Here is a 23652-nt window from a genome sequence, read left to right as displayed (position 1 = left end):
GCCCACAACACTCTGCGATACAGTCAGAGCACGCCCACAACACTCTGCGATACAGTCAGAGCACGCCCACAACACTCTGCGATACAGTCAGAGCACGCCCACAACACTCTGCGATACAGTCAGAGCACGCCCACAACACTCTCCGCTAGTAACAGCACGCCCACAACACTCTGCGATACAGTCAGAGCATGCCAACACTCTGCGATACAGTCAGAGCACGCCCACAACACTCTGCGATACAGTCAGAGCACGCCCACAACACTCTGCGATAGTCAGAGCACGCCCACAACACTCTGCGATACAGTCAGAGCACGCCCACAACACTCTGCGATACAGTCAGAGCACGCCCACAACACTCTGCGATACAGTCAGAGCACGCCCACAACACTCTGCGATACAGTCAGAGCACGCCCACAACACTCTGCGATACAGTCAGAGCACGCCCACAACACTCTGCGATACAGTCAGAGCACGCCCACAACACTCTGCGATACAGTCAGAGCATGCCAACACTCTGCGATACAGTCAGAGCACGCCCACAACACTCTGCGATAGTCAGAGCACGCCCACAACACTCTGCGATACAGTCAGAGCACGCCCACAACACTCTGCGATACAGTCAGAGCACGCCCACAACACTCTGCGATACAGTCAGAGCACGCCCACAACACTCTGCGATACAGTCAGAGCACGCCCACAACACTCTGCGATACAGTCAGAGCACGCCCACAACACTCTGCGATACAGTCAGAGCACGCCCACAACACTCTGCGATACAGTCAGAGCACGCCCACAACACTCTGCGATACAGTCAGAGCACGCCCACAACACTCTGCGATAGTCAGAGCACGCCCACAACACTCCGATACAGTCAGAGCACGCCCACAACACTCCGATACAGTCAGAGCACGCCCACAACACTCCGATACAGTCAGAGCACGCCCATAACACTCCGATACAGTCAGAGCATGCCCACAACACTCTGCAATACAGTCAGAGCACGCCCACAACACTCTGCGATACAGTCAGAGCACGCCCACAACACTCTCCGCTAGTAACAGCACGCCCACAACACTCTGCGATACAGTCAGAGCACGCCCACAACACTCTGCGATACAGTCAGAGCACGCCCACAACACTCTCCGCTAGTAACAGCACGCCCACAACACTCTGCGATACAGTCAGAGCACGCCCACAACACTCTGCGATACAGTCAGAGCACGCCCATAACACTCCGATACAGTCAGAGCACGCCCACAACACTCTCCGATACAGTCAGAGCACGCCCACAACACTCTCCGATACAGTCAGAGCACGCCCACAACGCTCTCCGATACAGTCAGAGCACGCCCACAACACTCTCCGATACAGTCAGAGCACGCCCACAACACTCTCCGATACAGTCAGAGCACGCCCACAACACTGCGATACAGTCAGAGCACGCCCACAACACTCCGATACAGTCAGAGCACGCCCATAACACTCCGATACAGTCAGAGCACGCCCACAACGCTCTCCGATACAGTCAGAGCACGCCCACAACACTCTGCGATACAGTCAGAGCACGCCCACAACACTCTGCGATACAGTCAGAGCACGCCCACAACGCTCTCCGATACAGTCAGAGCACGCCCACAACGCTCTCCGATACAGTCAGAGCATGCCCACAACGCTCTGCGATACAGTCAGAGCACGCCCACAACACTCTCCGCTACAGTCAGAGCACGCCCACAACACTCTCCGATACAGTCAGAGCACGCCCACAACACTCTCCGATACAGTCAGAGCACGCCCACAACACTCTCCGATACAGTCAGAGCACGCCCACAACACTCTCCGATACAGTCAGAGCACGCCCACAACACTCTCCGATACAGTCAGAGCACGCCCATAACACTCCGATACAGTCAGAGCACGCCCACAACACTCTGCGATACAGTCAGAGCACGCCCACAACACTCTCAGATACAGTCAGAGCACGCCCACAACACTCTCCGATACAGTCAGAGCACGCCCACAACACTCTCCGATACAGTCAGAGCACGCCCACAACACTCTCCGATACAGTCAGAGCACGCCCACAACACTCTCCGATACAGTCAGAGCACGCCCACAACGCTCTGCGATACAGTCAGAGCACGCCCATAACACTCCGATACAGTCAGAGCACGCCCACAACACTCTCCGATACAGTCAGAGCACGCCCACAACACTCTGATACAGTCAGAGCACGCCCACAACACTCTCCGATACAGTCAGAGCACGCCCACAACACTCTGATACAGTCAGAGCACGCCCACAACACTCTGATACATTTACAGCACGCCCACAACACTCTCCGATACAGTCAGAGCACGCCCACAACACTCTCCGATACAGTCAAAGGCATAAAACAAATCACAATTATGTAAAAAAAAAAAAAAAAGACAAATCACAAAATAAAACCGATTAGAAAAAAGGTGGTGCTTATATTATTAATTAGTAGGAAAAAAGTGATAAATTCCAAAATTCAAATGCAGCTTTGTATGCGATTAGAGCAAAAGACATGATGTCATTCAAAATCAGTACACAAACAAAGCAAAATATGTGAATAACGCATTCAACATTATATCTAGGTAAGAACTAAAACCATTTGGAGAAGAATATTCATGAATCTATCGGACACAGAAAAGCCCCCATTACTACGACACACGAGTGATACAAACTACATCCTACAAACCCCGAGCAGAGCAGAGTAAGCGCATACCTACCTATATCGTGACCTTGTTCATACACAATGGACGCCAAATCTTTCATTATCTGATTGACATCCAGCATATCACTCTGTAAGAAAAAAAGGTAAAACCTCCTATAAATCAGACAAGAGCAGGACATATATCACAGGTAACGTGGTGGGATTGACTGCAGCTCTGGGTGTGACTGAAGGATGAGACGTGCCTCGTCTCCAGATTACTACAGACCGAGCACAGGACCAGCAACGTTTAAAGGGAATGTGGCGACATTTTTTACTGCCAGTTAAAACCAGATAAGGCTACTTTCGCATTTGCGCTTCTATTTTCCGGTATTGAGATCCGTCATAGGGTCTCAGTACTGGAGAAAAACGCTTCCGTTTTGTCCCCATTCATTGTCAATGGGGAGAAAACGTAACTGAACAGAACGTGTGCGTCAAAATGCGTTCCGTTCTCATACCGGAGAGCAGCCGGTATGAGAACGGAACGCATTTTGACGCACACGTCATGGGATGCGGAGCAAGACGGATCATGACCCGCAATGCAAGTCAATAGGGACGGATCCGTCTTGGCTTATGTTAAAGATAATACGACCGGATCCGTTCATAACGGATGCAGACGGTTGTATTATCAGTAACGGAAGCGTTTTTGGTGAACCCTGATGGATCCAGAAAAAACGCTAGTGTGAATGTAGCCTAACAGTTTTTTTTTCTAATCTGCTTTTATTTTCTGATGACTGATTTTTCTATTCTCTATCCCCAGCAGTTCTTTGCAGCATTTACAAGGGATTAAGAACTTGCTTTACGGCAGGCCATAGACACAATGGTCAGGAGGGGACACATTTCTTTGGGAGGGTTTTCTGGGCATGCTCTGTGACGTGTTCAGAGGGCATTGTACAAGGAAAGGATAGGTAAACTTTGACAATCACCTATTGTGAATGGAGGATCCTGTCTTATCTATACACAGAGGTGGTATCATTACAGGCAGGATTAAAACGACACATAAGCAGATAAGTAAGTGTCCGACGTACAAACTCCAACCAAAAACATTATTAAAAGCATCATCGACTTTAGAGATCTCTGCAACTGCAGTGCCCACAGACCAGGCAGTGAAAACATCATCACGCCTCGTCAATCAATCAAAGTGCAGAGGGAGCTGAGCCTCTCGGTGTAATGGTAACGCCCCCGTTGCTCCTAGAGGCTCATTTGCATATATCAAAACATCATATTTCTCAGCAATGCGGACACATATGAACACGGGACCAACACAGATGTCTTCAGCTGCCGAGCGCACATGGAACAGGTCAGCCGGTGTCATAGGGACAGAACTGCTGACAGCTGCCTTTTAAATTGAACTTCCTTTTAAGCCTTTACATAAGACAACTTCTAAAAAGGGGCAGTGCAAAAGCAGATGACCCCCTTAAAATCCCATGATGCCCGTGAACAGTTTCTGGGCCCTCCGCACACTAAACGGGTCCATGGAGCAGATATACGAGGAATTACAGAGTAAAGGAAGTTGTTCTATTATTCTAATGCTGATAATTTCGACTCTGCCCTCAAAGGAATACAAAGCGCCAGGTCCTGTCGTCTTTGGAGCAGCTTATTAAAATGTTCCGACATTTCTGGAACCCCAGATATTGAAGAGGGAAGGTGACATCACTGAAATAAAAGCATCGCCTCGAGACGTTCTCAGCCTTTCATATTTCCCTTTGAAGTGGACAAGCTAAGAGGAAAAATGGTATCATCGTAGATTCAATTATGAAGTAGACTCCCGTGTGTGAACATGAACACAGAGAATGTGTATATAATAATAATAATGCAGACACCCTGGAGTTAGGAAGCCATGAAAAATCAGGTTTTTACTCTGGCTACTGGTGCAGCTTATATTACTTTGCTGTGTAGATTGGGATCGTGTCTGCAGAGTCAACTCATCACTAGAGGGCAGGGTCAGCAGAATCATCTCATTATCATTAGAGGGCAGGGTCAGCAGAGTCATCTCATTATCATTAGAGGGCAGGGTCAGCAGAGTCATCTCATTATCATTAGAGGGCAGGGTCAGCAGAGTCATCTCATTATCATTAGAGGACAGGGTCAGCAGAGTCATCTCATTATCATTAGAGGGCAGTATCAGCAGAGTCATCTTATTATCATTAGAGGGTGGGGTCAACTGAGCAATCTCATTATTAGAGGGCAGATTCAGCAGTCATCACATTATCAGAGGACAGGGTCAGCAGAGTGATCTCATTATCATTAGAGGACAGGGTCAGCGTGGCCATCTCATCATTAGAGGACAGGGTCAGCAGAGTCATCTCATCACTAGAGGGCAGGGTCAGCAGAATCATCTCATTATCATTAGAGGGCAGGGTCAGCAGAGTCATCTCATTATCATTAGAGGGTGGGGTCAACTGAGCAATTTCATTATTAGAGGGCAGATTCAGCAGTCATCACATTATCATTAGAGGATAGGGTCAGCAGAATCATCTCATCACTAGAGGGCAGGGTCATCTCGATGTCACATGAGTCACATCTACCAGATCCCCTCTTATTCTCCACTTGGTAGCTACCCCATCCTTTCCATGCTAAGGAAAGTTCTAGAACTATCTGCAAACACATTGAAAAGAACAATAAAGTTCAGATTTAGAGCAGTGGGAGACTGTGAATCAGCGGAGGTCTTTGAGGTCTTCAGATCTTAGAAAAAACAAATTATTCAGCCCCCACCGCCAGAAGAAGCAGGGATGCAGAAGAGAGGACAGCGCCTGAAAGAGATCGTCATCTGCAGGACGTCTTCAAGAGCCTCGCCGGTTGTATCTGGAGACTTGAAGGAACTCATATTCAGCTGGTTTCAAGAGGACTAATTTGTCTCCACTTGAGCTCAATGACACTGAATGGATCCAGCGACTCCCCGCAGATTCTTCTCCCTATACGTCCTGAACACAATGCGTGAACCCATTATACAGATATCATCAGGTGCCCTCATTTACCTAGTTTTTTTTCTGATTTGATGTAAATGGGTTGTGCAGGATTACAAAGACACGGCTGCTTTCTTCAAGAAACAGCGCCACCCCTGCACACAGGTTGTGTCTGGCATTGCAGCTCCCCTCCACTGAGGTAAATATGGCTGACCTGCGGTACCCCACGCAACCTGTAGATAGGTGTGGCACGGTGGTTGGATGAAAGCAACAATGCTTAAGGCCCCCCCCTCCCTTTTTTTTTTTTATACTTTCTTAGAGAAGCCATACTGGAGACACATACTCCCATTATAGACAGTGCGGCAGAGGGTGTGCGCTTTATGGCAGGAAGTGATGGGGAACATCCCCCGGGAGTGACGGGGAGCTGCATACAGAGCCTAATGTGTGTATATAGTGTTAGAGCGGCCATTAACTCCCTAACCCTCTAATGATGAGATGACTGCGCTCACTCTGTTCCAGTCTACACAGCAAAGCTGAAAAAATTACAGGAAGTGGGCTGTTTAACCACTTCAGCCCCCCTAGCTTAAACCCCCTTAATGACCAGGCGACTTTTTACACTTCTGACCTACACTACTTTCACCGTTTATTGCTCGGTCATACAACTTACCACCCAAATGAATTTTACCTCCTTTTCTTCTCACTAATAGAGCTTTCATTTGGTGGTATTTCATTGCTGCTGACATTTTTACTTTTTTTGTTATTAATCAAAATTTACCGTAATTTTTGCAACAAAATGACATTTTTCACTTTCAGTTATAATTTTTTTTTTTTTAAACTACATTTCTATATAAATTTTCTCTAAATTTATTGTTCTACATGTCTTTGATAAAAAGAAAAAATGTTTGGGTAAAAAAAAAATGGTTTGGGTAAAAGTTATAGCGTTTACAAACTATGGTACAAAATGTGAATTTCCGCTTTTTGAAGCAGCTCTGACTTTCTGAGCACCTGTCATGTTTCCTGAGGTTCTACAATGCCCAGACAGTACAAACACCCCACAAATGACCCCATTTCGGAAAGTAGACACCCTAAGGTATTCGCTGATGGGCATAGTGAGTTCATAGAACTTTTTATTTTTTAAGTTAGCGGAAAATGATGATTTATTTTTATTTTTTTCTTACAAAGTCTCATATTCCACTTGTGACAAAAAATAAAAACTTCCATGAACTCACTATGCCCATCACGAAATACCTTGGGGTGTCTTCTTTCCAAAATGGGGTCACTTGTGGGGTAGTTATACTGCCCTGGCATTTTAGGGGCCCTAATGCGTGAGAAGTAGTTTGAAATCAGAGGGGATATGATAGAAACTTTTAAATACATAAAGGGAATCAACTCGGTAAAGGAAGAGAGAATATTTAAAAGAAGAAAAACTACCACAAGAGGACACAGTTTTAAATTAGAGGGGCAAAGGTTTAAAAGTAATATCAGGAAGTATTACTTTACTGAGAGAGTAGTGGATGCATGGAATAGCCTTCCTGCAGAAGTGGTAGCTGCAAATACAGTGAAGGGGTTTAAGCATGCATGGGATAGGCATAAGGCTATCCTTCATATAAGATAGGGCCAGGGACTATCCATAGTATTCAGTATATTGGGCAGACTAGATGGGCCAAATGGTTCTTATCTGCCGACACATTCTATGTTTCTATGTTTCTATAAATCAAAATGTGTAAAAAATGCCCTGTGAAATCCGAAAGGTGCTCTTTGGAATTTGGGCCCCTTTGCCCACCTAGGCTGCAAAAAAGTGTCACACATGTGGTATCGCCGTACTCAGGAGAAGTTGGGCAATGTGTTTTGGGGTGTCTTTTTACATATACCCATGCTGTGTGAGAGAAATATCTCTCTAAAAGACAACTTTTCCCATTTTTTTTATACAAAGTTGGAATTTGACAAAGATATTTCTCTCACCCAGCATGGGTATATGTAAAAAAGACACCCCAAAACGCATTGCCCAACTTCTCCTGAGTACGGCGATACCACATGTGTGACACTTTTTTGCAGCCTAGGTGCGCAAAGGGGCCCAAATTCCTTTTAGGAGGCCATTTTTAGACATTTGGATTCCAGACTTCTTCTCACGTTTTACGGCCCCTAAAATACCCCACATGTGACCCCATTTTGGAAAGAAGACACCCCAATTGCGGACAAGAAAAGGCATTTTCTATATAGTTCTGGCAATGTGCGGATCCGCAAAATGCGGAAAGCACATTGCCGGTGTCCGTGTTTTGCGGATCCGCAAAACACATACGGACGTCTGAATGGAGCCTTACAGGGGGGTGATCAGTGACAGGGGGGTGATCAGGGAGTCTTTATGGGGTGATCACCACCCTGTCATTGATCACCCCCGTCAGGCTCCATTCAGACATCCGTATGTGTTTTGCGGATCCGCAAAACTCATACGGACTTCTGAATGGAGCCTTACAGGGGGGTGATCAGTGACAGGGGGGTGATCAGGGAGTCTATATGGGGTGATCAGGGGTTAATAAGTGACAGGGGGGGGTGTAGTGTAGTGTGGTGCTTTGTGCTACTTATTACTGAGCTGCCTGTGTCCTCTGGTGGTCGATCCAGGCAAAAGGGACCACCAGAGGACCAGGTAGCAGGTATATTAGACGCTGTTATCAAAACAGCGTCTAATATACCTGTTAGGGGTTAAAAAAAAATCGCATCTCCAGCCTGCCAGCGAACGATCGCCGCTGGCAGGCTGCAGATCCACTCGATTACCTGCAGCGCCTGTGTGCGCGTGTTCACAGGAAATCTCGCCTCTCGCGAGATGACGCGCCGGCGCGTGAATCTGCCTGAGCCAGCCGCCTCCGGAACGCAATCCTGCGTTAGGCGGTCCGGAGGCGGTTAAGGAATGTTTGCTGATGCTGTTCTCATCGAGTTAATGCAGCAATCAGAGGTACAGTTAAATGCTGCTCTGCATGTGACTGAAGCACGAGACAAGATGTAGTATCATAATTGTGCATGCAGCTCTGGATGCAACTAGAGTGTAAGACGTGATAAAATACTAGAAATGTACATGCAGCTGTGGATGTGATTGAAGCATCAGGCATAAAGTGATACAAGAATTGTGCATGTAGTTGTGAATATAATAGTAGACAAAATGCAGAACTAGAACTGTGCATGCAGCTCTGGCTGTGAATGGAGCATAATGCATGATGCAATATCATAATTGTGCATAAAGCTGTGGATATTACAGGAGCATAAAACAATGTGCAGAACCAGAATTGTGCATACAGCTCTGTATGTGAATGGAGTGTAAGACATGATTAAATACCAGAAATGTGCAAGTAGCTGTGGATGTGATAGAAGCATCGGGCATAATGCAATGCAAGAATTGTGCATGCAGCTCTGGCTGTGACTGGAGTATAAAACACCATGCATTCAGCTGAGGATGTGATTGGCGCATCAGTCATAATTCAGTACAAGAACTGTGCACATAGCTATATGATTATATCATATATGATTCCACTATGAAACAAAACCAAATTGTGCATGCAGCTTTGGATGTGACTGAAGCATAAGACATGATGTAACTTGACGGTAAATGTGTAGCCATATTGCAGCATGATGGGGTGGTAGAATGCCCGCATGCAGAGCCTTCCAGGGGGACACGGCTCCGGGGTCAGCGCTCCATTCCCAGCTCAGGCAGTATGCCAATCACTCCTAGTATTTCCAGGTCATCGGGCATAGCTCCGACCGCGGACGCTCCAGTAACATTGACTGGACAATGAAATGAGTAATCAAATAATGTCAATGGCCCCTCGGAGGGACCCCGGGAGTCACAGAGCGCAGGTCGGTATACTTCATCATCTTCATTTACTACAGCAGTCAGATATTACACCGCTCTCCCCGTCTGTGTGCACCGGTTAGCGGATCATTTCATTTCCTCACTGGTTGCGGTATTAGAATGTATTGGCTCCTATGAGCCGAAGATATCACTTCACGAAGTCTCGCGAGACTTATTAATTTCTACTGTAAAAAACTATTTCCCAAACTCTGGTTCGGTTCCAAGGTACCACCTACGGGGCCCGGGCTTGAGGCCACTCTGCACTTACGGGGCCCGGGCTTGAGGCCACTCTGCACCTACAGGGCCCGGGCTTGAGGCCACTCTGCACCTACAGGGCCCGGGCTTGAGGCCACTCTGCACCTACGGGGCCCGGGCTTGAGGCCACAGGGTTCAGACTGACTCCTATTTCCAGTCTGTTCTGCCCTCCATTCCTAGGTTTATAAAAGAGGGGACAGAGACACCGGCACCGCCGTGCGGACAGAGACACCGGCACCGCCGTGCGGACAGAGACACCGGCACCGCCGTGCGGACAGAGACACCGGCACCGCCGTGCGGACAGAGACACCGGCACCGCCGTCTAGACAGAGACACCGGCACCGCCGTGCGGACAGAGACACCGGCACCGCCGTGCGGACAGAGACACCGGCACCGCTTTTAGCTCTTCCTGGCAATCTGTGACAGTAGGTACCCCTCTTATTACTGTGCAGGGACAGAGCAGACCCTTCCTCCTCATCTATAGCACCACAGGAACATCAGCCGGCTGCTCCCTCACTACCGACACCTCCACGGCCTGGGTGTCAGAAGCAAATATGGCCCCTGGTCTGGTGTCAGTGCAGTTATAATGTCATCAATGTCCCTTGTGCAGAAGAGAATATTTACGTACGGCCGTAATGATATCTGTGCACCATGGAGGGGGGATGGGCACATATCTGTACATCACACATCTCCAGAGCCATGAATGACCAGATCTGCCCACATTAGGCGGTGAACACATAGTGATGGCGGAGCCCGGTCCGCACTGGGACACCTCGGCGGGTCGTACCTCAATCTGCTTTATAGCCTCTTCCTTCTTACGGATCTGCTCAAGATCTTCATCTGTGATGTTAGACAAGTCCTGGCTTTGACCCTGCTGCTGCCACTGTTCATCACCACCATTAAAGATCTTCTCATCGTCCGCAATGTCAGAAAAGGGGGTCCGAGGACTCTATAGGAGTAAGAAGAAGAGGTGGGTTACCCAATGTCCGACAACCCAAGTCTACAAACCCCCAACTCAACAAGTCAAGTCCGGGATACTGTATGTAGATCGTATCATGGACCTGCGACCTCCGGTACGACTCGTCCTGGTGGGGGGGCCCTGAGAACAGAGGGTCCCTGAGTCCCCCTCCGAATGGTAGCGGGCAGGTCAATCTACTTCCACGTTCACTTCTATGGATCTAGTCTTAGATCCATAGGAGTGACGCGCATGACCGATCCATTCTGCGAGGGGGCTCCGGGGCCACTGTTCGCTGGACCCCCTGTGGTGGGATATTTATCATCTATCCTGTGACCCCTTTAAGGCAGGTTCAAAGATCTGACATGGGATAACATTTCATTTATATCTAATATTTCTCACAGCTGAGAATTTGCTACAACTGTATCCGGTCCTGAGCCAAGATACGCCGATACATTGTAACAAACCACCAGGACTGGAGAGAGACTATTCAGCTCTGGACTAGATACAATTGTAGCAAACTATACACAACAGCAGCACCAATCGGTCTTCTGTACTGATGATTTGCTACAATGTATCGGTGCAGGTGATCCAGGCTGTTTACCACACTGAGGATGGGCCGGACTGGATACAACTGTAGCAAATCTTCATCTGTAACAAGTACAGTTGTTAACTAGTTGCAAACATTTTATTTATTTATTTAACTTCTAGATGTAAACAGCAAATGTTCCCAGCAAGCAGAGATGTTGAAAACAGTATTTGAAACACAAACCATACTAGAGCTAATCATTGTGGGATTTACCTAGGAATGGACTGGCCCTTTAAGACTGGGAGATGCTATAAAGAGTGGATGACGACACCCTACACGGGCGGGCTAATGAGGACGATTCCGGATCTGCCCTTTAACCCCTCCCAGCCTGGCATTTTTACCCCCCGTCTTCAGAAGAGCGTTCACACTCCAGACACAGGAGCGACTGGCGTCGCCGAACCCATTTTACGTCAAGAGAACATTTAAGCTAATTAAACAATTAAATCAGCGGGGACCTTTAAGCAGTTAATTCACACAAAGCCGCGATCCCCCCCCCCCCCCCCCCCCCCGTCCAAATTCTGCCTTAATTAATGGAGGCTTTGTGCTCTGTTTAAGCTGCTGCAGAGGAGCGCGGAAAATCGGATGAACCTCGACGAAAGACGAGGACACGAGGGAAGGCCGCACAGCAGAGCCAAACAACACGGGGGGGTCCGGAGCGTCCCACCCCTCAACGTGTTACATGAACGGTACTTGTAACCTCTTAAAGGGGATGAACAGGGTTAATTTATATATATTTTTTTTTACAAAATGTCAAAATGCAGTGAACAGAGTGCCCAACCAATGGCCATGGGGTTGTTGAGTTCTCGGGCTATCTGTTTGCTACCGCCGGCAGAGAATGCCAGACAAAAACCGCTGCGCGCCGGACCTCATTACAGTCCACGGGGTCCAGCAGGAAGGCGGCAGTATCCCGAGAACTCCGTCTGTTCGCCATAGATCTCTGCCGCAGATGCTGGGTGCATACAATGTGTACTGTGCGGTTTTCACAATTCACGTTTTTTAAGAAAATTTTTTTTTAATTACGTCCCGTCCCCCCCCCTAATGTTAGCTATAAGTCTTTATGAAACGCAGTACAAACATGTTTTGTTTATTTTTACCCTTGAGAACCGTTTTTTGGCTCCATGCCGTTTTTGCTAATTACAGCATTTCTCCCCTAATTTTCTTGCTTTTAATGTCTTTTTTTTTGCCTCCGTCTGAAAACACATACGGGTTTTTAATTTGGTTTTACCAAGACTTTATTAGTGGAGCTGACAATGGGGAGGGGGGGGGGCAGACTTTCCTTTTTTAAATACCCAAGGATCCCAGAAAAAACGCACTGCCCAGATTTCCAAACGCGTCGGCATCAAGAATCGGTTTAAAATGTGGTGTAAATCGGAGGCAGCGTCGGTTTCTCCAATCTTTCGATTTATTCGCGGCCAGGGTTTTGTGGGAAAGGGAGCGCGGCCACGGATGAACCGCTCACCGAGGTCATCCCGGACACGGATGTGCGAATGAGGCCCCAAGGATGAGACTTGTAAACTCTTTTCTGCAGGTGAAATCTGTGCAACTTCACAGCGTTTCCATCCAGCGCGGACGACTCGTCACAGGTCAGAGGTCATCGTATGGCGCTGACATACTCCGCAGCGCTGCACAGACATCAGCATCACTCGCCGTCACAATCCAACATCTCGGACTGTGAGAGGAAACCCACACAAGGACAGGGAGAACATGCAAACGCTGTGACACGGAGCACATGCACAGTACACCTATGGGGGCGCGCAGCGCCGTACTGTAATGGTCTGAAGGATGCTCTGCCACGCATTAAGGAGACGGCACGCAGCGACCATTCCCATCACCCGTCCTCATAAAACATTTACTTATACACAAGGCTGTGGAGGTGACAAAAACATTATTACACTGTTCATCCTGAGCCCGCTGGTTCATGAACAGAATGCCGATACTGACACACAAGATGATCAATGTATCTACTGAATAGGGCAGGGTCTTGGAAAGCTGAGTAACGTCTTATCCTGCTTTCTGCAAACTGGAAGGAGCCTGTGCCTCTGTTCATCCAGAGCTCCATGAAGAGAATGTCAAAACTGCAGTGAAAACTGACACGCAGTAAAAAGCAGACAGAGTTGATGTGCAGAACAAGGCAGATTTAAATGCGGTTCTGGATCTCTGGAAAGCTGGGTGACAACCTCTACGGAGACCGTACTGGCCACAGTCATCCAGCATCTGCTCCGTATAAGTTAGATTGGATTCTTCCCAGATTCAATATCCTATCTGAGTGCGGCCTGTAACCACTGCTGTTCATCCTGAGCTTACTGGTACATGAACTGAATGCAAACACTACAGTCAAGACTGACACATAGGGAGAGAAAAGAGACTGTATTGGATGGTATACACTACATGCAGCTTCTGGGAAACCAGGTGAGGACCCCTATGACCAATGTAATGCATATACCACTTCATGTACAGGGGCCTGTACTCTGTTCAGCCTGAGCCTTCTGGTTCACAAACAGAACTACAGTAAAAACTGACAGGTGGGAAATAAAACATTTCATCTGTAGAACAAGACAGATTTAAAAGTCACTCTGGGTCTCTGGAAAGATGGGTGACAACTCCTGTGAATGGCTGCCATTAGAGGTCGTCGTCCAGCATCCGCTTTCTGTCGCATCCTCCACAGTTTCCATCTGAAAGTGGCCTGCACCGGCTGTTCATCCGGACTTCCTGGGTCATGAACAGAATGCCAAAACTACAGTAAAGACTGACACGACCAGAGAGACTAGATCTGATGGTATCTGCTATTCAGGGTCTCTGGAAAGCTGAGTGACCACCCCCTAAGAGCTCTGAATAATGGCTGCCAAAGTGCAATATTTTGAAAGGGGCCACTGCTCAAACAGATTCAAGAACAGAATACCAACACTACAGTTAAGACTGACACACTGCAAGGACAGCAAATTCAGGAAAGTGCAGGTTTATATGCCATTCAGAGTCTCTGGAAAGTGCCGACCACTGTATTTTAACACGGGTGAAGGGCGCAGAGTACCTGCGCTCCAGGCAGTCATGTGACCGTCCGTTTATCAGTCGCCCAGAGCTAATAACTCATTATCTAAAATCCCACTACGAGCCGCCGTGAAGCTGCTCTTTTGTTCTGGGAGGATTGCGGTCGCAGACTGATTAGTCGCCGCCTTCACCGGTCGGGCAGCACAGATAAGCTCCGAGGCGTCCAGAGCCAGACACATGGCGGCCATGGCAGCAAGATGGAAGCCGCGTCCAAGGAAAGCGGCTCAGCCTTCACTTATCTACCCAGGAAATGTCACATTCATTGCACTGGAATCCTCGAGCCTCCATTATTTAGTATATCTGTAAGTGGGAAAGCTGGGTGACAACCCACATGAATGCTGCAATGGTGGCCTTCGACTGCCCCCCAGCTTTCCCAGACCTCTCAATGGCTTTCCTGGGGGGGGGGTTTCAGAGTAATCCTCTATAACTAGGTAAACATGTTGCTGAAGAATCTAGAAAGCTGGGTGACAACCAATATGACAGCTGTGATGGTCATCACCCAGCTCTCCTGGGCCCCCCTGTAGTAAATATAGTTCTGCTAACTTCCCAAGTCAGTCTCCTTCTCTCTGGCAGCTGTAAATTAAGGTCTCAATAAGTTCTTAGTGGGACTCCTTCCCCCTCTAGAAGCTGCAAAAATAGTCCCCACCAAGTACCCCAGTCTTAATACCCCTTGCGCTGGCGCATGATGCACCCAAGTTATGCGGAGGCGCCTCTACGTAACTTAGGCGCATCCACCACCAGCCTAAATCTACGCCAGCTCCCTTGCTGGTGTAGATAATTCTCGACGCTTAAAAATTGCCTTGAAAATGAGAAAGCCTGGCCGTCACCTTGACCGTCCCCCGTTTTTTTTTAGACCTGGCGTGAGCAGGGAAAAGTCGCAGAATCGGCAACAAATCCCCTTTGCTACCATAGCTGTGACAGATATACACCAATGGCGTATATCTAATAATAAATGACTCCCATGGGCTAAAGTAAGTTCTGGAGTCAGCCTCCTTCCCCCTGTGTCAGCTGTGAAAGGAGTCCCAAACAAGTTCTCCAGTCAGTCTCCTTCCTCCTCTGGCAGTTGTAAAGGAAGTCTCCAATTCAGTCTTTCCCACACCTCTGGCATCTACAAATACAGTCTCCTTCCCTATCTGGCAGCTTTAAATACAGTCTCCAGCAGTCTTCCTTCCCCCTCTGGCAGTCATAAACATAGTCTCCAGTAAGTTCCAAGGTCAATCTTCTTCCGACCTCTAGCAGCCATATATGAAGTCCCCAGTAAGTTGCCAATCAGTCTCCTTCCCCCTCAGGCATCTTTAAATACAGTCCCCAGTAAGTTCCTTGGTCAGTCTTTCTTCCCCATCTGGCAGTCACAAAAATAGTCTCCAGTAAGTCAGTCTTCTTCACACCTCTGGCAGCCATATATGAAGTCCACTGTAAGTTGCCAATCAGTCTCCTTCCCCCTCAGGCAGCTTTAAATACAGTTCCTAGTAAGTTCCCTGGTCAGTCTTCCTTCGCCATCTGGCAGTCACAAAAATAGTCTCCAGTAAGTCAGTCTCCTTCCCCCTCTGGCAGCCATATATGAAGTCCCCTGTAAGCTCCCTCTGGAAGCCATATACTGTTAGATTCTCTGCAGATACCTACCCCCAGAAGACCAAGCGGGGGAGGGGGGGGGGGGGGGGGGAGGAGAAGGACTGAATGTGTGTGGGAACAGTTCATTCAGGATAAAAACAAGCAAGTAAGAGGGAAATAGAGAAGAAAAAAACCCGTAAAGAACCATCGCTGCATTGAAAGGGAGACACAGTGCGTAGCAGACAATGTAGTAGACAGGGTGTGTAATCTCTGGGTGGTGTTCCCCTTTAAAAGAGAGACTGAGGAGACGAGTAGAGAACAGCATACGGCACAGGCCGAGTCACAGGCGGCTTCCTTCCCACCTGTCCTCCAGCGCAGATAACCTTGCCGGTTTTGAGAGATTTACGGCGGCGTCCTCTCGTGCCGGGACCGATGCAATCACACAGAGAAGGCTACTGCAGACGAGGAGACGCGAGGATGGGGACACCTAAATCTTTTAGGAAGGTGAAACTGCATTTATTTTTAACTCGCACACAATATGTTAGGTTGAGGCCGATAATTCGGTGGCTGGCATTTTAAGGGACACTTTATCATGTAACCCAGAATTATATAGATGTAATTGCATCCCTGCGCTGGAGCGGCACGGACTTCGGACCAGCGGCGGGTCTGTGAGCGACTGGACAGTAATTTATCTTTATAACTCCATTTTTCTGATACAAACATTGTCACTAAAGAATACATTTCTTGCTGCCTGGAGTCACCACTAGAGGGCCCTCTCTAAAGACTGATTCATTACTGAGTTCAGTGTATTACCAGTATGCAGCAAGCGCCCTCTAGTGGTAGAGGCAAGCAGACAATGTTATCATGCAATTACAGTAGGTCTAGTCATCCACATGTATTATTACTTATGGCAAGCAGAAACAGCACCTCTCTGGTCCATGGCCATGTCTGGTATTGCAGATCACCTCCATTCATGTGAACACCAGACACAGCCGGGGAAAAAGGAGAATTTGTCTAACCCTAGCTGGATAAAGGGGAAAGAGAGAGATGAGAGAGAGACAGAGATGAGAGAGAGAGAGACGCGACAGACAGAGATGAGAGAGAGAGAGAGCGATGCGACAGACAGAGATGAGAGAGAGAGAGAGTGATGCGACAGACAGAGATGAGAGAGAGAGAGAGAGAGAGAGAGAGAGAGAGAGCGATGCGACAGACAGAGATGAGAGAGAGAGAGAGAGAGAGAGCGCGATGCGACAGACAGAGATGAGAGAGAGAGAGAGAGAGGGCGATGCGACAGACAGAGATGAGAGAGAGAGAGAGAGAGAGAGAGAGAGAGCGATGCGACAGACAGAGATGAGAGAGAGAGAGAGAGAGAGCGCGATGCGACAGACAGAGATGAGAGAGAGAGAGAGAGCGCGATGCGACAGACAGAGATGAGAGAGAGAGAGAGAGAGGGCGATGCGACAGACAGAGATGAGAGAGAGAGAGAGGGCGATGCGACAGACAGAGATGAGAGAGAGCGAGCGATGCGACAGACAGAGATGAGAGAGAGAGAGAGAGAGGGCGATGCGACAGACAGAGATGAGAGAGAGAGAGCGCGATGCGACAGACAGATGAGAGAGAGAGAGCGCGATGCGACAGACAGAGATGGAGAGAGCGCGATGCGACAGACAGAGACGCGACAGACAGAGACGCGACAGACAGAGACGCGACAGACAGAGACGCGACAGACAGAGACGCGACAGACAGAGACGCGACAGACAGAGACGAGAAAGAGACGCGATAGACAGAGATGAGAGAGAGACGCGATAGACAGATGAGAGAGAGACGCGACAGACAGAGATGAGAGAGAGACGCGACAGACAGAGATGAGAGAGAGACGCGACAGACAGAGATGAGAGAGAGACGCGACAGACAGAGATGAGAGAGAGACGCGACAGACAGAGATGAGAGAGATATGTAACTATTCGCTGCAGTCATCAGGGTTACTTCCGTGGAGACCCCCGGACCTGCTCTACCTTGCAGCGCCTTCACACACAGCAGATTTTGCTTTAGAAATTTCTGCGACTGAAAACCCAGTTCCATTCACCTGAATGGGGCTGTTTTGGGGGCAGGGACATGGATTTCTGCTGTGTGTGAATGAGCTGTAAGCCTGGTGGGGGTCTTAGTGAGGAGGTCTGCTCCTGGTCACAGCGCTGCACTCTACGCCTGGTGGGGGTCTTAGTGAGGAGGTCTGCTCCTGGTCACAGCGCTGCACTCTACGCCTGGTGGGGGTCTTAGTGAGGAGGTCTGCTCCTGGTCACAGCGCTGCACTCTACGCCTGGTGGGGGTCTTAGTGAGGAGGTCTGCTCCTGGTCACAGCGCTGCACTCTACGCCTGGTGGGGGTCTTAGTGAGGAGGTCTGCTCCTGGTCACAGCGCTGCACTCTACGCCTGGTGGGGGTCTTAGTGAGGAGGTCTGCTCCTGGTCACAGCGCTGCACTCTACGCCTGGTGGGGGTCTTAGTGAGGAGGTCTGCTCCTCGTCACGGCGCTGCACTCTACGCCTGGTGGGGGTCTTAGTGAGGAGGTCTGCTCCTCGTCACGGCGCTGCACTCTACGCCTGGTGGGGGTCTTAGTGAGGAGGTCTGCTCCTGGTCACAGCGCTGCACTCTAAGCCTGGTGGGGGTCTTAGTGAGGAGGTCTGCTCCTGGTCACAGCGCTGCACTCTACGCCTGGTGGGGGTCTTAGTGAGGAGGTCTGCTCCTCGTCACGGCGCTGCACTCTCCGCTTCTACTCACGTCCTCCCGCACAAATTGCTCACTGCAAATGTAAAACAAATGTCAGGCTTTATTTGTCTTTCTCATTCTTCTGACAGAGAGAAAGGACGGAAACTCTCTTACTTATCGCAGGGGCACTTAACAAAATGGACAGCAAAGTTTGGAAATGATGATTCTATTCTGAGGCATGGGGGAGGGGAGGAACAAATATAGAAAATCGTGGCTGGCCACGGGGAGCAGAGCCAGGAGCACGACCGCTGCAAGCACAAGGGGCAGTCCAGCTAATTAAGACCAGGAGAAGGGCAAAAATGCCTGCCTTAAAGGAGCTCTCCGCTATTTATCATCATGTGGATTTCAGATGCAACATTTTCCGCTGATCAATTATTACAGACATCCGAGCACCATGATACAGAGCTCCAAATCTCCTGCATTGAAACTTAATGTTAAACGTTGTGCTGCCAGGAGTCACCACTAGGGGAGCTCACTGTATACAGATTTATAATTGAGTTCAATGCAAAAGCAGTATGCAGAGAGCTGCCTCTAGTGGTGGCTGCGGGAACTCAGAATTTTATGATGCAATTATGTATTATCTGCGGCTTGGCAGCACTAGGGCAGAACGCCTTCATTTAGGATTCAGAAACTCCTCTTTAGCGGGTCAGAGAATGATTCGCGTCCCCGGCTGCAATCGGCTCCGTGTACAGGGACGCCATTTTGATTCGCTGGTGTATTCATAGTCACGGCCCTGGGGAGAGGTGACGCCCCCCCCCAACCTTTCCATCGGAGTCCTTCTATATAATGCATTTCTTTCATGGATTTATTTGTATCCACATTTCCTCTATGTGATGTCCTAAGATCACCGGGTTCTACGAGGGTCCATTGTATCATATGACATGGACAATCAAGGGTCTGCCAACAACAGGCAGATCGCTACCAGAGATCAGCTTTATACCACAGAGGAACCGGTCGGTAAGTGCTCAGTCTCCCTGCAGCGCCTCCGCAGGGGAAGTGAAGCATTACATCCTACAGAAGCCTCATAATAAGGGTACTAAGCTAGGGACCCCCTCAATGTATACGGTCAAATAAAGTGCACGGGACAAAAACAATATAAAAAACGATCACTGCTTTCTCCCAGTGAATGACTTATGTACATCCAAAACCTGCCCCAATCTAATCCTGCTATCAATATATCCGTGAAACAGCTAATTTTCCTACACTGATACATTGTAACAAACCAGGCAGTTGTCAGATTTTTTTCTTTTTTAAGATTTTAAATCACTGACCGCATGCAAAGATCTTGATGAGGAAGTAATGTAACAGGAACGGCTACCGGGCACCGCGCAGAGAGGTGTCTACCAGTTTATGACTGGACAATCCCTTTAAATGTCACTGCTGCCACTAAGTATTCTAGGGAGACCGGGTCATTGATATCACGGACGCGGGAGCCTTGAGCGACCAGTGAACGCGCTGAAGAACCGCGGTGAGAAGTGGAGCAGGACCTCAGGTTCACCTCAGGCGTAGGACAGTCACAAGAGATTTGGGGACTTTTCTACTAAAACGGTCCAGTGTAATTAAAGAGTCTCACCGCTCCCAGGAGAAATAATCATCCAGCAGATGCCACCGACACAAAGCGCCTCTGACCAGACAATATACAACTTACGGTACACGGACAAGGTGGAAATCAAAGGCAGAACAGATCCGAAGATCAGGAGATTTTCAGGTTTACCCCCTTAAGGCTCCATTCACACGTCCGCAATTTCGTTCCACATTTTGCGGAACGGAATTGCGGACCCATTCATTTCTGAGGGGCAGCGCGATGTGCTGCCTGGACACGGAATTGCAGATCCGCACTTCCGTTCCGCAAAAAAATAGAACATGTCCTATTCTTGTCCGCAATTGCGGACAAGAACAGGCATATTCTATTAGTGCCGGAAATGTGCGGTCCGCAAAATGCGGAACGCACATTGCCACTGTCCGTGTTTTGCGGACGTGTGCATGGAGCCTTATTTTTTTTTTTACCCAATAGATTTAAAACAAAAAATTTCAATAACTTTCCAGCACCTTAATATCCCAGAATGGCAAAAAAATAAATAAAATCAGAGCCCCTTGATGGCATTCATAAGCCTGCGCACGCACTTCACCCCGCGCGCGCACTTCACCCCCGGCGCGCGCGCGCGCACTTCACCCCCGGCGCGCGCGCGCACTTCACCCCCGGCGCGCGCGCGCGCACTTCACCCCCCGCGCGCGCGCACACTTCACCCGGCGCGCGCACACACTACACCCTGCGCGCGCGCACACTTCACCCTGCGCGCGCGAGGCCCTCATCTTTCTGAAGGAACTTGTCATACATAACAAAAGGTGTTGTAAGCCCCACCATTCATTGCAGGGACAACCAACCCCCCATTATCCGTCCCAAAGACAATCCATCCCCACCATCCATCCGAGACAATACATCTTCCATCCCAAAGACAATTCATTCCCTCGTCACCTTTCTGGGGGACACACAACCTCTAAAATCCATCTCCCCAATCATCCGCCATTAAGACAACCCCCCACATCCGTCCAGGGGACAACCCATTCCTCCATTATCTGGCCCGAGACAATCCATCTTCCCATCATCCGTCCTGGGGACAATCCACCCTCTCATCATCCAAGCCTTCCCCTCAATCATTCATCCAGGGAACAATCCTTCCCCAAATAATCCATCCGGGGGACATTCCATTCTCTATCATGCGTCCAGTGGACAATCCTTCCCCACCATCATCCATCTGGAGGACAATCCATCCCCCGCCCATCATCTGTCCGGGGGACAATCCATACCCCCATCATCCATCCAGGGCACAATCCATCCTGAGGACTATCCATCCCCCCCATCATCCATCCTGAGGACTATCCATCCCGTCCACTGACGTGAGCGTATTACCTGGAAGCAATTACCAGTCTGATCACACCATCACTCTAGGGCCACGCTCTGTAAATAACTATTTTAAAGCCCCGGTCATATGTGGCTTTGCTGTGACCTCCCGAAGGACGAGGTTTGTAAAGGGGGGGGGGGGGGGGGGATGATTAACTGCAGCCTTCGCTCAAGTCACTTCCACGTCCATTCATATCAAACACACGGCAGAGCGGGCGACATCCATGGAAACACACATCGTGCGTACGGCTGAGAAATGTTTACCACTCCAATGACAAAAGGGCAGGAGTAACTGGAAGACACTTATTGCTTTTGCTCCCGGGCTCCGTCCATACGAGAATGTAATCACACCGGTGTACGTGCCCTCGGCGCATGGCCTCCTTCATAGGTGTGCGGAATCAGAGATGAGGCTTGTACAGGCGCATAACACGGGGACCAGCTCCGCACCCCAACACGCCAAAGGAAGGGTTAGGGCCAGAAGCTGTAAGTAATGAGGGGGTTACACGGAAATCACAGGGGCCCCATATTCCATACTTCATATTTCAAGGGATGGGAGCTGCGTTTCCTCCGATTCTCCTTACATCTAAAAGGGTTGTCCGCCCAACATGGTGTTAACCCGTGTACAGGGATCTGGACTTAGCAGGAGCAGCCTTTATTAGCAGATGTGGAGCAGGAAATTGTCACCGGACCAGGGTACAAAATTGGAAGGAACAAACCACAGTCAAGCAGCAGAGGTCAGGTGGAGTTCAGGCAGCATGGAAACCAAGCAGAGGGTCAGGCTGGGCAGCAGACAGGTAGCGAGGTCAATGGACGAAGAAGTCAGGAATACAGTACAAGAACCAATACTGACCTAATGTGCAGACACAGGACACTGGGATAAGGGCATTAGAAAGCAGCGTCAGATTGCCATTGATTCACCGATTAGACATTGGTGCACATTGGCCCTTAAAGAGCTGCCAGCCAGAAAAAATGATAGAGCAGCAGGCGACCTTACATGAAAGACCTGTAGGCAAGGAGGGGCCCAAACCCTGGAATCCTGGTCTGGAGTGTAGGAAAGATGCAGAGTATTCAAGGATGAGGCATGGAGCGAGGCAGGAGAGTTTAATTACAAAGTTCTGGCTGTCTGCTGCCACCACTAGGGGGCGCTCACTACATACGGATTACCACAGACAGTACTTGGCAATAGATGAATTTCCAGCACAGTGAATAACCAGTAAAACCCACCTTTATTTGACGTAATATATAACGGTAAAGGAACAGAGCCGCTAGACTGGTTTACATGTGTAAACTGTGTATGCTGTGAGCTCCCAGAAGAGGGGACAGCCGCAGACATGGGTGAGGAGAAGCAAAGCCCATCGCCCCGTGGGCAGTCAAGAGGCATGCCTCTGTGGTAGATACTCCGCTGGGGAACATGGAGAAGAGGGCGCGCTCGTCAGTCTCTGGTCAGACCCCGATCCGTTCCCAGGCTCGCCTCTCACACATCTTCACTCGTAATAACATTATTATCGGGATCTTTCTTGTTACACAATTCAGATTTTCTTTGCATCTCTATGACGCTGATGATTAATACGTTGTGGGGGTGCAGACACGTCGGCTCAGTGACTACACACTATGACTAAGGACTGGGATGGTCCCAAACATGGAAGCAACATGTTGTATGCGTCAAAAACCAGGAGTCACCTATTAACCCCGCCGTATCTGAGCCTCTTCAGCTCGATCTTCTTGTGAGATCCCAGTAGATCTTCCAGGCTGTGTCCCGAACGACCAACATTTGTGAGCTTCTCGATGCAGGCCTAGGGTGGGTGCAGATACGGCGGATCACTTCTGCTGCGGATTTTGCATGTGGACATGAAAATCTGCAGCACAGTCATATGTCAACCAGGATTCTTTCTGCAATGTGTGACTTGGGCTGTGAAACACCCATCCACATGCGTTATAACTGGACTTACTCTTAGGCCATGTTCACAGAGGGACAGCACTAATGCAGCTAATCTGCGTGCAGCTTCCTACCATGATGTCCCTTTAGACGGGAGGATACAGCAGGTGAATGTCAGGAAGGAAGCGTTCCTTCCTGGTAATCTCCAGCTCGTCAGTAGAGGAGACACATTTACATG

At 49.0% G+C, this 23652-nt stretch overlaps 1 protein-coding gene across 8 annotated transcripts in view; it reads right to left on the bottom strand.

Annotated features, from left to right (window-relative positions):
- Positions 1-23652, bottom strand: part of TSNARE1 (t-SNARE domain containing 1) — a 235351-nt gene that overhangs the window by 118678 nt on the left and 93021 nt on the right. For all 8 annotated transcript variants that reach the window (XM_040432067.1, XM_040432068.1, XM_040432062.1 and 5 more), the window contains 2 exons: positions 10521-10682; positions 2751-2823 (listed from right to left, as the gene is read on the bottom strand). In XM_040432067.1, the coding sequence (XP_040288001.1) occupies positions 2751-2823; positions 10521-10682 (235 nt within the window). The remainder of the gene's footprint in view (positions 1-2750; positions 2824-10520; positions 10683-23652) is intronic.

Source organism: Bufo bufo, chromosome 5 (genome assembly GCF_905171765.1).
Source record: "Bufo bufo chromosome 5, aBufBuf1.1, whole genome shotgun sequence".
NCBI classification, from domain to species: Eukaryota; Metazoa; Chordata; class Amphibia; order Anura; family Bufonidae; genus Bufo; species Bufo bufo.
Note: the sequence above shows the minus strand (reverse complement) of the source record. Positions and strands in the feature narration are given on the sequence as shown.